Source organism: Prorops nasuta, unplaced genomic scaffold (genome assembly GCF_024137725.1).
Source record: "Prorops nasuta isolate Cenicafe-Biocafe unplaced genomic scaffold, Cenicafe_Pnas_1.2 PNAS00027, whole genome shotgun sequence".
NCBI lineage: Eukaryota > Metazoa > Arthropoda > Insecta > Hymenoptera > Bethylidae > Prorops > Prorops nasuta.
The window spans coordinates 247,660-261,550 of NW_027116824.1; the positions used below are offsets into that span (position 1 = coordinate 247,660).

The 13,891-nt window shown below is 30.8% G+C and overlaps 3 protein-coding genes across 5 annotated transcripts; 1 reads left to right on the forward strand and 2 right to left on the reverse strand.

Moving 5' to 3' along the window:
- Nucleotides 1-788: 788 nt before the first annotated feature.
- LOC136782673 (F-box only protein 22-like) lies at nucleotides 789-2,579 on the reverse strand. 2 transcript variants are annotated; one of them, XM_066742288.1, is made up of 5 exons: nucleotides 2,332-2,579; nucleotides 2,088-2,242; nucleotides 1,708-2,008; nucleotides 1,253-1,623; nucleotides 789-1,172 (listed from the first exon to the last, which is right to left on the reverse strand). In XM_066742288.1, the coding sequence occupies exons 1-5, from the start codon at nucleotides 2,514-2,516 to the stop codon at nucleotides 1,084-1,086; spliced, it is 1,101 nt and encodes a 366-aa protein (XP_066598385.1). In that variant the 5' UTR covers nucleotides 2,517-2,579; the 3' UTR covers nucleotides 789-1,083. The 2 variants fall into 2 exon arrangements, with proteins under 2 accessions (XP_066598385.1, XP_066598384.1); XM_066742287.1 differs by having other exon boundaries at nucleotides 1,708-2,029; nucleotides 2,332-2,571.
- A 5,280-nt stretch (nucleotides 2,580-7,859) lies between these two features.
- On the reverse strand, nucleotides 7,860-8,856 carry LOC136782656 (uncharacterized). The gene is made up of 5 exons (XM_066742251.1): nucleotides 8,847-8,856; nucleotides 8,626-8,766; nucleotides 8,353-8,576; nucleotides 8,146-8,269; nucleotides 7,860-8,095 (listed from the first exon to the last, which is right to left on the reverse strand). Exons 1-5 carry the CDS (start codon nucleotides 8,854-8,856, stop codon nucleotides 7,860-7,862), a joined length of 735 nt encoding a protein of 244 aa, XP_066598348.1.
- Nucleotides 8,857-10,000: 1,144 nt separating this feature from the next.
- LOC136782445 (zinc finger protein 135-like) lies at nucleotides 10,001-13,785 on the forward strand. 2 transcript variants are annotated; one of them, XM_066741880.1, is made up of 4 exons: nucleotides 10,001-10,386; nucleotides 10,461-10,726; nucleotides 10,789-10,956; nucleotides 11,026-13,785. In XM_066741880.1, the coding sequence occupies exons 2-4, from the start codon at nucleotides 10,583-10,585 to the stop codon at nucleotides 13,237-13,239; spliced, it is 2,526 nt and encodes an 841-aa protein (XP_066597977.1). In that variant the 5' UTR covers nucleotides 10,001-10,386; nucleotides 10,461-10,582; the 3' UTR covers nucleotides 13,240-13,785. The 2 variants fall into 2 exon arrangements, with proteins under 2 accessions (XP_066597977.1, XP_066597978.1); XM_066741881.1 differs by having other exon boundaries at nucleotides 10,001-10,726.
- Nucleotides 13,786-13,891: the final 106 nt, after the last annotated feature.

Sequence of the window (13,891 nt, forward strand, 5' to 3'; positions counted from 1 at the left end):
GATGAAAGTAGACTAGTAGAGTTAAGGTTTTGACGTTAACCTTTGGAGGACCGGGTGACCTTATAAATATAGCCAAAGACAACCATGCAGCTAGTACTAATTATATATATATATATATATATATATATAGCTTTTACTTTAGAAAATTTAAATGAAAACAATGTCACCAGGTAGCTATGGTTTCTCATCACATTTCTCGATAAATTATACAAAACAAAAAATAAATCTATATTCTATCCTTCGTCCCGTTTGTAAAATGTAGCAACTTTTATAGATCTTGGTATAAATGAATTAACTCCCATTCCTGTACTGAAACCTTTACAATTAGCTAGTACATATTTTACGAAACAGTTTGACAATCATCGACGATGGCATTTTATGTTTATAATGTTAGAAAAGAACTCGAATAGTACACTTTATGTTCTATATAATTATATCTTGCACGATGCGTAAAACTTTGCTCTGAAGATCTTCTTACAACAACTATATTTCCGTAAATCAAACAATGTACATTTTTTATCCAAAATATTTAAAATTATGCTTAAAAATATAAACATACTTCAAAACGACAAAAATGTAGTTTTCCAAATTTTAAATATTTCATAATCCACGCGGAGTTGGAGTGGTCACATACTGCATGTTTTCAATAGAAAATTTGTAGCTTCTATAAATTATACAGATTATATATACGCATAGCTATTCACAAAAAATGTTTAAATTTGTATGCAAAAATGCCGGCCCTCTCAAGGTTAAGTTTATTTATCTTAAGCTGACGACCGAGAGAGGTGATCGAATAGTGAAAAGACGAAGGTCTATTGATTCAGATGCCTGTGGGCCAAGCTCCAAATATACTATATTGTGCATTACTTGTAACTTGTAATACTTTGTAATATTCAAGAGAAAATTAAAATAATGTTAATGAAATGTCAGATCAAACTAGACCTTTATCCCAAAACGACCTCAACTCCGAGAATTATATAGAAATATATATGTATATTATTAATATATACATTATCTTATTATACACATACATATATATTTTATATATATATATATGCTTTTGTAGATTCCTGCTTCATAGTTTTACATGTTGCTAACACCATATGAAAGTATCATAAATACAGATGAATAGAATAGAATATCCTGTTTGTCAAAATAAGACACATATTTTTCTGAAACAAATTTTGAAATAAAAAAGAGCTTTACAAAAGTGTTTCACATTTTATATAGAAAGTGTCATTAGCATAGGTACCTTTAAGCAATTTTTCCCTCCCAAATTCTCCATCAGCATAGGTACCTATTAAAGGTATGTTGGGAAATAGCTCCACAAAAATAGCAATTTCTTTCTCATTTTCACGTGAATGGCAAGACATCAAAAATGCTATTGAATGCCTTTGCAAACTAACCACTGTTTTCAATGCCATTAATTTACAACGGATTTCTTTTTCCGTAGTACACATTTCATCCAAAATTATAGACCAGGTTCGAATAGATGGTCCCATCAATGCAATTCCAATGCACAAAGGAAACTCTTTTAAAATACATTTATCACTATCACCAATTGAAAGTAAGAGCAGACGTCTTACCACACCTCCCCAGTAAGATATATTGTCTCCTGGGTACCTAAAATATAGAGCTTATTTTAATACTCAAATATGAAGAAATACCAAATAATTAAATTATATCACCATTGTGTTAAAAAATTACCGTCTTTTAATTTTTCGCAAAATTTGAAGTGTCCTCTGTTTTGTATTTGAGTCACATAAAAGTATTAAACATCTTTCCAATCTTTCATTTGTGTTAGAATTATCAAAAAATGTTATTAATTCCTCTATGTTCAATATACTATTTGCAAAAAAATTTTTTCTAAAAGTGAATGATTTAATTTTTATATCTGCTGGCTCTGGTAATAAACTACACACAATATTTTCATAGCTCTCTTCTGCCTTATCATTAAATATTATACCATATGATTCAATTAAAATTAAATCACAGTTTCTTGGTAAAACTAGATTACAAAATTTTTTATCTAGAAGAATGAATTCATTATTCAATTTAAATAAATATGAAATGTACAAAACTTTTACCTTTAAAACAAGTTTTTGGCAAAAGATAGATTCCTAGCCTAGGCTTTATTGCTAAATTTTCTAACATAAATTTACAGTGTTTATCAGGTTCATATTCCATGACAATAGGGAAATCCCTTCTATTCTTCACTCGACGCGCAGCTGATTGCCACAACCTTTACTCAGAATATAAAAGGACACATAGTTAATTTAATGGCACATTATTGATTACATTCTTATAAAATTTGTAATTAGATTGTAATACCTGCAAACCATTACAGCATTGCTTAAATCTTTAGCATTTAAATTCTCAAAAATTAATATCAAAACATCATAATTTAATTTACAATACACATTTACAGTTTTATCTGTTTCTTTTTTCGAACTTTTGGTTTCATTTTCATTCGAGTTATTCGAAATGCATTGTTTTTTTCCTGACGTTTCTGCCATCAGAGGTTATTTTTTAGTATTCGTGTTATAATAGTAATTGTTTATGAACAAACAAGTATTTTAATGACCTCGTTCGGACATGGATGATAGAATATAGATAGAATGGTGAATGGGTAGTACATACATACATATGGGTACCGTGCACATCAACACAATGACAGTGAGATGAGAATGTGTATTGGTGTATATGCAAATAATGCATACATAATACATATGCACTATCAGCACAAACTATCGGTCAATTTTCGCAGCTTTTGAGTGTAATTTATTTATTCGTATTGGGATCTGACATAGTTGAAGCCGTTGAAGCGCTCCAAGCGGTAAAAAATGAAAGCAGAGGAAGCCCGGGTTTTACATTGATTCTTATGGATATTTTTCAATAAATTGCAATTTATTATTGAAAACCTTAAAACTTTTGAATTTGGGAGAAAAGTTTGTACAGATATTTTCCATCGAAATCATTATAACCCTCCTGTAATTTCAATAGACATTTAGACACTTAGGCACTTCTGCGCCATATTGAATTTTCTATATATCTATATATATTGACTCCGCCCACGTGTCAGATCCCAATACAGTTATACATTGACACTTCGCTATCATTGTGTTGGTGTGCACGATCCCAAAAGGATTTTGTCCCGAAAAACAGCTATGTTCAGACCAGTGAGAGCCAAGATTTTACGATTACCCACAATTCCCTCTGATTCTCTCATTAAAAGTGGCCGGTTGGGTGGGTAGGAGAATGACATAAAGATAAAATGTCCTAACGATAAAATGACCTAAAAACGCTAACTTCACATTGGTTAAAAGCCGGTATTGCAGATTACCGACCGAATCGTCCGAATTTCCTAAATTTGAGTAGCTGGCAACGCTGGACTGTCGAACGTCAGTAAATAGAGTCAGAGGTTATGCACAGTAGAGAAAAATTCTGGATCTGTCAGATAAGTATTTTAAATGAATAAATGAAAATGAATGAATTACTTTGTGGGTATTTCTTACATTTTACAGAAGAGCTACGAGAGGAAACATTTAAAATATTATGATGTCATGGAAGATCAGGAGGTATTCAAAGAATTTGCTAAGCAACATATTTTGAAATATTTAAGAGCCGAACCACAATAGGATTATTTGTTATCCACACTGACAGTCTTTGGATAAACGAGAGAGAGAAGGTTATGCTGCTCGAATAATGTTAGGATATTAATACTGTGCCTGGATTGCATATTGCTGTCAAACAGTTTTTGCTTTAGCAGCCTTCGTGTCGAATAATGCCCATAAAGAAGGCATGTTTTCAAGAGGTCTAGTATATAGGGGAGATCGTTTTTCTCGTGTAATTTTGGTAGTGAGTATAAACTTAAAACTTTTCAATCTGGAACAAGCTTATGCAGGATTAACGCAAATTACTTGTATAGTTATTTGAGCAAATAAATTCTTTTTAGAAGCTCTATCAAACATATACCTTTTGCTTGGATATAATGTTATATGTTTTTTGTAGATTTATTGAGAAGAAAAGATGTGAGATTACCTTTCGAACAGTCTTTGGAAACTGCAGAAGCTACCTGACAAATATGGTTGCAATCTCACTGAGGTAAAAGAATGAGATATCTTGGTAAATTTTGTAAAATACAATTCTATAGAAATGTCCCAGTTATTTTTGATAAGAAGAAAGACCAATTAATTTTATTGAAACAATCTGTATGTGTGCTATAGAGACCGTGCACACCAACACAATGATAGCGAAGTGTCAATGTATAACTGTATACGTATAAATAAATTACACTCAAAAACTGCGAAAATTGACCGATAGTTTGCGCTGATAGTATGCATATACACCAATATACATTCTTATCTCACTGTCATTGTGTTGGTGTGCACGGTCTCTATAATATTTATTACTTTTCTTAGATACAATGATGAAATAAATTTCTGATTGCCTGGCCTCTATTGTGGAGAACCTGATTCAGAAATGACTACTACTAGACTCGAGGAATCGAATATAAACCTTACTAGAAGAAATTGGAATATTAATGTAAAGCATTGCATGCTGTGAATTTCTCTCAAATAGCAACTATTCATTCTATCATGATAAATACTTCATAATTTTAACTGAACTTTGTTAAATGACTGTTTCAATTTTTCATATTATTCTTTAGATTTCACAATTTACCTGATGGAAGAAAAATATGATTAGAGGAATTCTAAACTACTAATAGAAGCATTATAAATTTCCAGTGCTATTATTACACGAATTTCCTGAAATAGCTGCCTATAATTGGGGATATACAAAGTGTCCACATTTTAAATGTTGAAAAATCAAGAATTTTTGGTTCGAAAGTAATGACTTAAAAAGACCCTCGATTAAAAAATACATTTTGTGCATTAAGTGGAACTTAGAAGAGTGTTTGCAGATTAAATTTAAAAAACGCATGTTCCAATATTTATAATTGCGGTGTGGCAAATTTATGATCAGATATATATGAAGATAAAAGACACAAAGGTTCTTATATATCTGACCATTATTTTGCCACACCGCAATTATAAATATTGGAACATGCGTTTTTTAAATTTAATCTGCAAACACTCTTCTAAGTTCCACTTAATGCACAAAATGTATTTTTTAATCGAGGGTCTTTTTAAGTCATTACTTTCGAACCAAAAATTCTTGATTTTTCAACATTTAAAATGTGGACACTTTGTATATCCCCAATTATAGGCAGCTATTTCAGGAAATTCGTGTAATAATAGCACTGGAAATTTATAATGCTTCTATTAGTAGTTTAGAATTCCTCTAATCATATTTTTCTTCCATCAGGTAAATTGTGAAATCTAAAGAATAATATGAAAAATTGAAACAGTCATTTAACAAAGTTCAGTTAAAATTATGAAGTATTTATCATGATAGAATGAATAGTTGCTATTTGAGAGAAATGCACAGCATGCAATGCTTTACATTAATATTCCAATTTCTTCTAGTAAGGTTTATATTTGATTCCTCGAGTCTAGTAGTAGTCATTTCTGAATCAGGTTCTCCACAATAGAGGCCAGGCAATCAGAAATTTATTTCATCATTGTATCTAAGAAAAGTAATAAATATTATAGAGACCGTGCACACCAACACAATGACAGTGAGATAAGAATGTATATTGGTGTATATGCATACTATCAGCGCAAACTATCGGTCAATTTTCGCAGTTTTTGAGTGTAATTTATTTATACGTATACAGTTATACATTGACACTTCGCTATCATTGTGTTGGTGTGCACGGTCTCTATAGCACACACACAGATTGTTTCAATAAAATTAATTGGTCTTTCTTCTTATCAAAAGTAACTGGGACATTTCTATAGAATTGTATTTTACAAAATTTACCAAGATATCTCATTCTTTTACCTCAGTGAGATTGCAACCATATTTGTCAGGTAGCTTCTGCAGTTTCCAAAGACTGTTCGAAAGGTAATCTCACATCTTTTCTTCTCAATAAATCTACAAAAAACATATAACATTATATCCAAGCAAAAGGTATATGTTTGATAGAGCTTTTAAAAAGAATTTATTTGCTCAAATAACTATACAAGTAATTTGCGTTAATCCTGCATAAGCTTGTTCCAGATTGAAAAGTTTTAAGTTTATACTCACTACCAAAATTACACGAGAAAAACGATCTCCCCTATATACTAGACCTCTTGAAAACATGCCTTCTTTATGGGCATTATTCGACACGAAGGCTGCTAAAGCAAAAACTGTTTGACAGCAATATGCAATCCAGGCACAGTATTAATATCCTAACATTATTCGAGCAGCATAACCTTCTCTCTCTCGTTTATCCAAAGACTGTCAGTGTGGATAACAAATAATCCTATTGTGGTTCGGCTCTTAAATATTTCAAAATATGTTGCTTAGCAAATTCTTTGAATACCTCCTGATCTTCCATGACATCATAATATTTTAAATGTTTCCTCTCGTAGCTCTTCTGTAAAATGTAAGAAATACCCACAAAGTAATTCATTCATTTTCATTTATTCATTTAAAATACTTATCTGACAGATCCAGAATTTTTCTCTACTGTGCATAACCTCTGACTCTATTTACTGACGTTTGACAGTCCAGCGTTGCCAGCTACTCAAATTTAGGAAATTCGGACGATTCGGTCGGTAATCTGCAATACCGGCTTTTAACCAATGTGAAGTTAGCGTTTTTAGGTCATTTTATCGTTAGGACATTTTATCTTTAGGTCATTCTCCTACCCACCGCCGGTTGGCCTTGGCGCGGGGCGCCCTTGGTGGTTAAAAACACACTACAATCCTTATTTCATTAGTTCTTACTTCGTTCGTCAGACGGTAACATCGATGATTCAGATCGCGAATAGTTCATCTTCCTCTCTATATACGGTTTCGTTCTTTTCACCGGTCCAAGCCGTCCAACTTCCAAGCCCTACGCCATAGTGATGCCAATATTTTCCAAAAGTATCGATATTTCGTATCGATACGTATCATATAAGTTATTATCGATACATGTCAAGTATAGAACCAAATGTATCGATACTCGATATATTGATCGATATTCATAGACATCTTATCATCGTATATATATGTATATGTATTAAGTGTATTTATAATTTAATTTTTAGGTTAGTTTAAACTCTTATTATCTTTATTAGGTTTTAACCGGTTTTTACAGATTAGCATTAGACAAATCTTATATTAATGTATATGTTTTTCGACTTCACAAATATATATGTATAATTCTCGCTCTTTGTACGGAATAAGTATTTACTTGCCATGTTAAACTATTGCATGTAATTAGTAGATATTAATTTTATGGAATTCATGTTTAAAATTTTCTTCACTGACACAATTTTTTGTATTTGAATTTTATTAAAAACCTGTTAAGAACATCAGTATTAAATTATTACTAAAAATTGATTAAAGTCTCCAGTCTTCACGAGATAATGAACCTATATAAAAAAAGCTACATGTAATAGAAATTCTGTGCTACATTTAAACTTTAATATGTATTAATACATACCTAAAAATAATGATTGTTGAAGATGATTTGCAGTTAAACGGTTTCTTGATTCTGTCATAATTCTGCCTGCCTTAGAGAAGATCCTCTCGCATGGAACAGAGGTGGCAATGACAGCTAAATATTTTTGCCTATTTCAGCTAGGGATGTGTTATTTGATTTCCAAAATGTAATAGGACAGCTAATCATCTCAATTGGAGGCTGGGCTAAGTAATATCGTAGTTCATCTGGTATCTCGTCTTCATTAGGGCTTACTTGTGATTTAAGTTTGTTAATTAAATCATTATGGTATGACCAAAAATTCATTTTTCACATTAATATTAGGATGCATTATTTTGGACTGGTTCTTGGTCTAAATTTCTTTTATTAATATTCTTTGCAATTTCACTGATAGCGATAGAGCAAGCCTGATCATTTTTGACATGTATAGATTTAAATCGAGGATCTAATATTGTACATGTTGTTAAAATAATCTCATTTTCTATCGTGTTAAATCTTTGCTCAAATTGTTCTAAGAGCAACTCTTTCATTTTAATACCTTCTTCAGTCTCTGGCTCTGATTCATATAAGCAACTCTTAGTGTGCTCACTACGGGAATTACTTTACTAGCTGTTAGATAATATTCTCCTGATATTATCTTAGTTGCTTCTACAAAGGGTTTCAAAAGGTGAACAAATTCTTTAATTATTTGTAGTTCTGCTGCAGTGATCATTGTCGGAGCAGTTGGATTCTGTAATAAATTCCACCAATTATATCTGACAGTTCAACGAATCTTTGCAACATGTCATGAGTTGAATTCCAGCGGGTTTCTACAGATTGAAGCAACTTCAAATCTGAACAGGCTCTTAACTTATCAGCGGAAAACACTGATTTTTTAAAATGGGTAACAATGGCTTTAACTTTTTTAATTATAGGATTTACATCAGCAGACTCTATTACTTTAGATGGTATTAAGTTTAGTGAGTGAGCGAAACATGGAAGATGTTTTTTGTTGCCAAATGCATTCTTGATTGCCCTTTTAATATTTGCTCCACTGTCTGAAACAACAACTAATATACTTTCTTTATTAATTTTCCATTCATTTACCATACTTAAAAGCCAGGTTTTCTATATTTTCGGATGTATGCCTTTCAATTAGCTCCATAACACCTATTGTAATTGATTTGTGTTGGTTATTCGACACGTGATGACAGGTTAAACCTATATAACTTTTGGTATTTAAAGGCTCTGTCCATATATCCGTTGTTAATGACAAGTGGTGGATTTGTGATAGTTCAGTTTTAATTATGTTAGATAATAAGTCATACTTTCCTCCATTAAATTTATAATTGTTGTCTACAGGGAATTTTATATAAAGGTATAATCGATTTCATAAACAGTTTGAAACCCTCTTTCTCAACAGTTTTAAAAGGCATGTTATCTTTTGCTATCATAAACAAAAGTTTATTTGTTATTGTTGCTGCTTTAGATCCATCTTTAATAGAATCATAGTATTATTAAAAACTATCAACAATATTAATGAATATAAAAATAAAATCATTATTTGAATTTACCTTGAATAGAGCTTTGTTTAGCTAAAGTTACATCTATTCTGGGCTGTTTAGCTGTTGGTTCTTCTGCAAATGAAGAAGTAGATGCTACGGAAGTTGTAGAGTGTGCTGGAGAATGAGCAGATGTATTACTAAGTACATCATCTGTGCCATCTTCATTTAATAATCTGATGTGTACTGAAATTTACAAATATTATTAGTGTATATTAGTATAATATATCATACTTATTAAAATCTAATACAAATTTGTTAATACCATAGATTTTCTTTTTGATGCTACTACATTTCTCTTAACATCACCAGTTAATTCCACATCAGGGTGTAGCTCTCCAAATGAAATTTTAAATTAGTGGTGTTGCCACTTCCTTTTACCTCGGACTGACAAATCTACATTTTCCTCCTAAGTTTGTTTTTACAAAGAATTTCCACACTTGGCTTTTTGGTGGCACTAGCACAAGCAATAAAAACTTTTACTAGTTAAGAATTAAAATACATACAATTTTACATATAAAAAAGGGAAAAAAAGTAAATTAATGTAAAATTGAGGAAACATGCATACTGTTGATGAATGACACGGCAACCGTATAGGAATTTTAGAGGATTTTAGGAGAAATAGTTAATTATCTGGAAATATTAATGAATAATTTTTTCATATCGTAAATTATAAAAGAGTTCATGTAGTAATATTAATTTTACTTTACGTTAAATCATACAAATTACCTTTATTAAAGAAAAACTTGGTAGAAATGAATTCAACATGAAACGCGGTGTATCGAATTTCGATATTGAAGCTTTTAATATCGATACTAGTCAATATCGACAGCAAAACTTGCGATACAAAATATCGAAATATCGTTATGAAAATATCGATATTTCGATATATCGAGACAATATTGGCATCACTACTACGCCACCTTATGCCACCCTGCGCCACCCTACCCAGTACCCAGTAGTACCCCCTCACCCCACCTTACCCTACCCAGAGTATTTGTCATTGTCTAGTGTGCAGTGTGCACAGACCGTGCACACTAATCAATGACAGTGAGATAAGAATGTATATTGGTGTATATGCATACTATCAGCGCAAACTATCGGTCAATTTTCGCAGTTTTTGAGTGTAATTTATTTATACGTATACAGTTATACATTGACACTTCGCTATCATTGTGTTGGTGTGCACGGTCTCTATAGGCCTTTCGGTTAATTCCAAACTCAATTTTATGTACTTGCTCTCGTATTCTCGTTTGATAATAAAATCGAGTAATATGACAATTCTTTCAAAAGAACAGTAATTCCAGTATGTAACTGTGAAGAAAGTATTAAAGTACATATCCGACTTTATCCGTTTATCTATTCTGCTGTTATTTACAGGTAGTGTCACAATGACAGGTTTCAGTGTAATATGAATAAATTAAAACTTATCAGTTTTAATCATATCATCTAAAATTACTTGAATATAATATTTAAAAGAATTTAAATCATTTAAATTTAATATGGATTTAAAAAACCAAAAACCTATTATGAGTTTTGATAGAAATATTTGCCGTGTTTGTCTTTGGTCAGATCCGAGCAACCAATGTATTTTTCAAAATACATTGAACTTACTAAAGAAAATAAAGTTATGTTGTGGTATCGAGGTGAGTTTATACTATTTCGTTTTACTTTTTTGTTTTCTTCAAAATAACTCTCTTTATTTTAGATTTCAGTTGACGATGAGTTACCCATAGGCATGTGTATTAATTGTGTCTCCAAAGTTAATGCTGCTTATGAGTTAAGGTTGCAATGTCAAGCCACTGATTTTAAGCTCAGGAAAATGTATGACAAGCCCTTAAATACAAACCAAAATTTGGATACTTGTATCTTAAAAGTATGTATTTTATCAGTATTTTTTTGTCACATTTATTTATTTATTTACTTATTGTTTCTATCTTACCAGGATCAATTTTCTCAAACAGAAACTAGTTTTGATTCTTACAAAACACTAACAGAATTAAGTAAAATTAACTCATGCAATAAACTTTGTAAAAGCCGAAATTCAATTTCACTTGTAAATGATAAGATCCAAAATAAAGTTAGCTGTAATAGTTCAAAATCCATTGATATTAAGAACATATCCAAAACTACAATAGATAAAAAAAATGAATTGAAAAATTTAGAAAGTGACAAGCTAGGTTGTAAAAAAGACTCATATAGAGCTAAAAGATTAACTATGTTTAAAAGAATTACGTCTATGGAAAGCTTAAGAAGTTTCAAAGAGAGGCAGAGGCAATATATTAAAAAAGGCATGAGTATTAAATACGACGTTACAGATAAAAGGGATTCTGCGACAAGCTGCATCCATCTCTCAAATTTAACAGAGAAAATTTTAAACAAGCTTGAACCACACAAATGTACTATCTGTAATAAATGTTTTAATAGTAAAATTTTATTAGAGCAACATGCATTGACTCATAATGATAAGAAATATAATTGTGATATATGTAGTAAACAATTTTTAAAATTGGCCAGATTTTTGGAGCATGCAAAAATACATACCAAGAAGGATACATCCGAGCTAGTGCAATGTCAAATTTGTGATAAAACATTTAGAAAAGTTGATACAATGGTGAGACATCTCAATATACATAAGCATGTTAATCCAAAAGAGGTTTACTTTATATTAAAAGAAATTAGAGATAAAAGGAAATTAAAGAATACTTTGGAAGAGTATAATATAAAACAAGCTGAATTAGATGTTGGGAGAAGTTGTATAATGCAATTGGAGGAAACATGCTTCAATGAAGAAAATAGTTTGAATGATTTAAAACAACCTATTGCAGATAATTTGAAAGAACATACTTCAGTCTCAGTAATGAATTCCAACTACAACAGCGATTTAAATAAGATTAACAGTGAGTTACATTATTGTTGTAATTATTGCAGCAAAAGTTTTACAAATAAAAAATCATTACAAAGACATTTATTGATGCATGGGAGCAAAAAATATGCTTGCATTGTATGTAGCATGAAATTTTTTAGGGAAGAAAGGCTTAAAAGTCATAAAAGTAAGCATGGTCATAATGGTAATAAAGAACGTTTCGAGCCACAACCACCACCAGATGACAAAACAGCTATTAAATTAATAAATATCTGGATGAGAGAAGAGCTTGACTCAGACAATGAGGGTAAGTCCTTTCCTTGTAATATTTGTGGAAAATCTTATGATGCCAAAAAGTCATTATTGAAACATCAACAAAAGATACATGGCATTGAAGAAAGTAATTGTGATAATTGTGGAAAAGTGTGTAAATGCAATAATAAAGAAATGAATATGGATAAAGAAAAACATTATGTATGTAGTACATGTAATAAAACTTTTCAAAAGGAAGTCAGATATCAAAAGCATATTAGAATGCATGAAAGAGCTAAAGAACAACAAGACACAAATTTTAAAAGATTTTTGTGTCATATTTGTAGTAAAACATTTAGACAAAATACTGGTCTTATGTTTCACATGAGAACACATACTGGATATAAACCTCATGTATGTAAATATTGCGGCCGAGGATTTACTTCAAACTCTAATTGCATCAATCATGAAAGGACTCACACTGGTGATCGACCATTTGTATGTCATTTCTGTAGCGCAGCGTTTGCTAAATCCTGCACTTTGAAAGCACATATTACAACACATACTGGCGAAGCAAATTATCATTGTAAAACATGTGGAAAAGCATTTAGAAGATTAAAATATTTAAAGGAACATCGGTTTACACATACTGGTGAAAAGCCATATGCTTGCAAAATTTGTGGAACAGCATACAGCCATTCTGGTAGTTTATTTGTACATGAAAAGAAATGCAAAGCACAATATGTCAGCTATCAAATGTCTTCTTTGACCAGTACAGAAAATTATGCTCAGCATCAGTCTGTCACTTCAGACTCAGGAGCTGTTATTGCACCAATTGTTTCATCTCAATTGAATCACATTGATACAGTTTTAGGCGTGGAACCGAATAAAAATTACATGGAGAGAGTCCAAAGAAATATTCATTCTGCTTCCAACATTGTAACATCTGGTACTTCACACCTACACATAGATACTGAATCACCTAAAGTAACTAGCACAATAAGAAATTTGACTGCTGTTGGTGAAATATTTCATCCATAAAATTGTACTAAAGAAGTTAGAGATAGATTATGGCTATTTTAATATTTTTATACGTTTGCCTTTGATGAGCTTGCCGATAAAAAATCTTAATTTATTTGTAAGCTTATAAGGAATTAAAAATATAGGACACAGTGCAACTATAGTAATAAACATTTGTGTATATATACATATAATATGTAGTCCGCTCCAATAAATGAACGTATTAATTAAAATAATTACATAAGCTAAAGAATCTCTAGTTTAATGTCAACAATATTTTTAATTGAATTTGTTTGATAAAAGTGTTAATTTCAATTCACAGTCTTATGTTATACAACATAAGGTCATAAGTTCTCTCATCATTTTTTTGTTATCTCAGATAACTATTAAACGGGATCAAATCCATAAAATTCTGTGATATGGCGCGCATCTACGCATTGTATACTATATATTACATGTGTATATTTAACATATAATTGATGAAGTACTGTAACGTTATTACAAAAAAAATCTGTATTAAACTGTTTATTCTTTTAGTGGTGATAAAAGAATTTAATCATTTTTACAAACTGCAATGCTTTCTTAAACAATTATTTATCCTATCACCTTAGCCTTTTTTTAAAAGTGTTTTTATCATTGATTTTTCTATTTCCCTTATTGGTAAAATAAATTA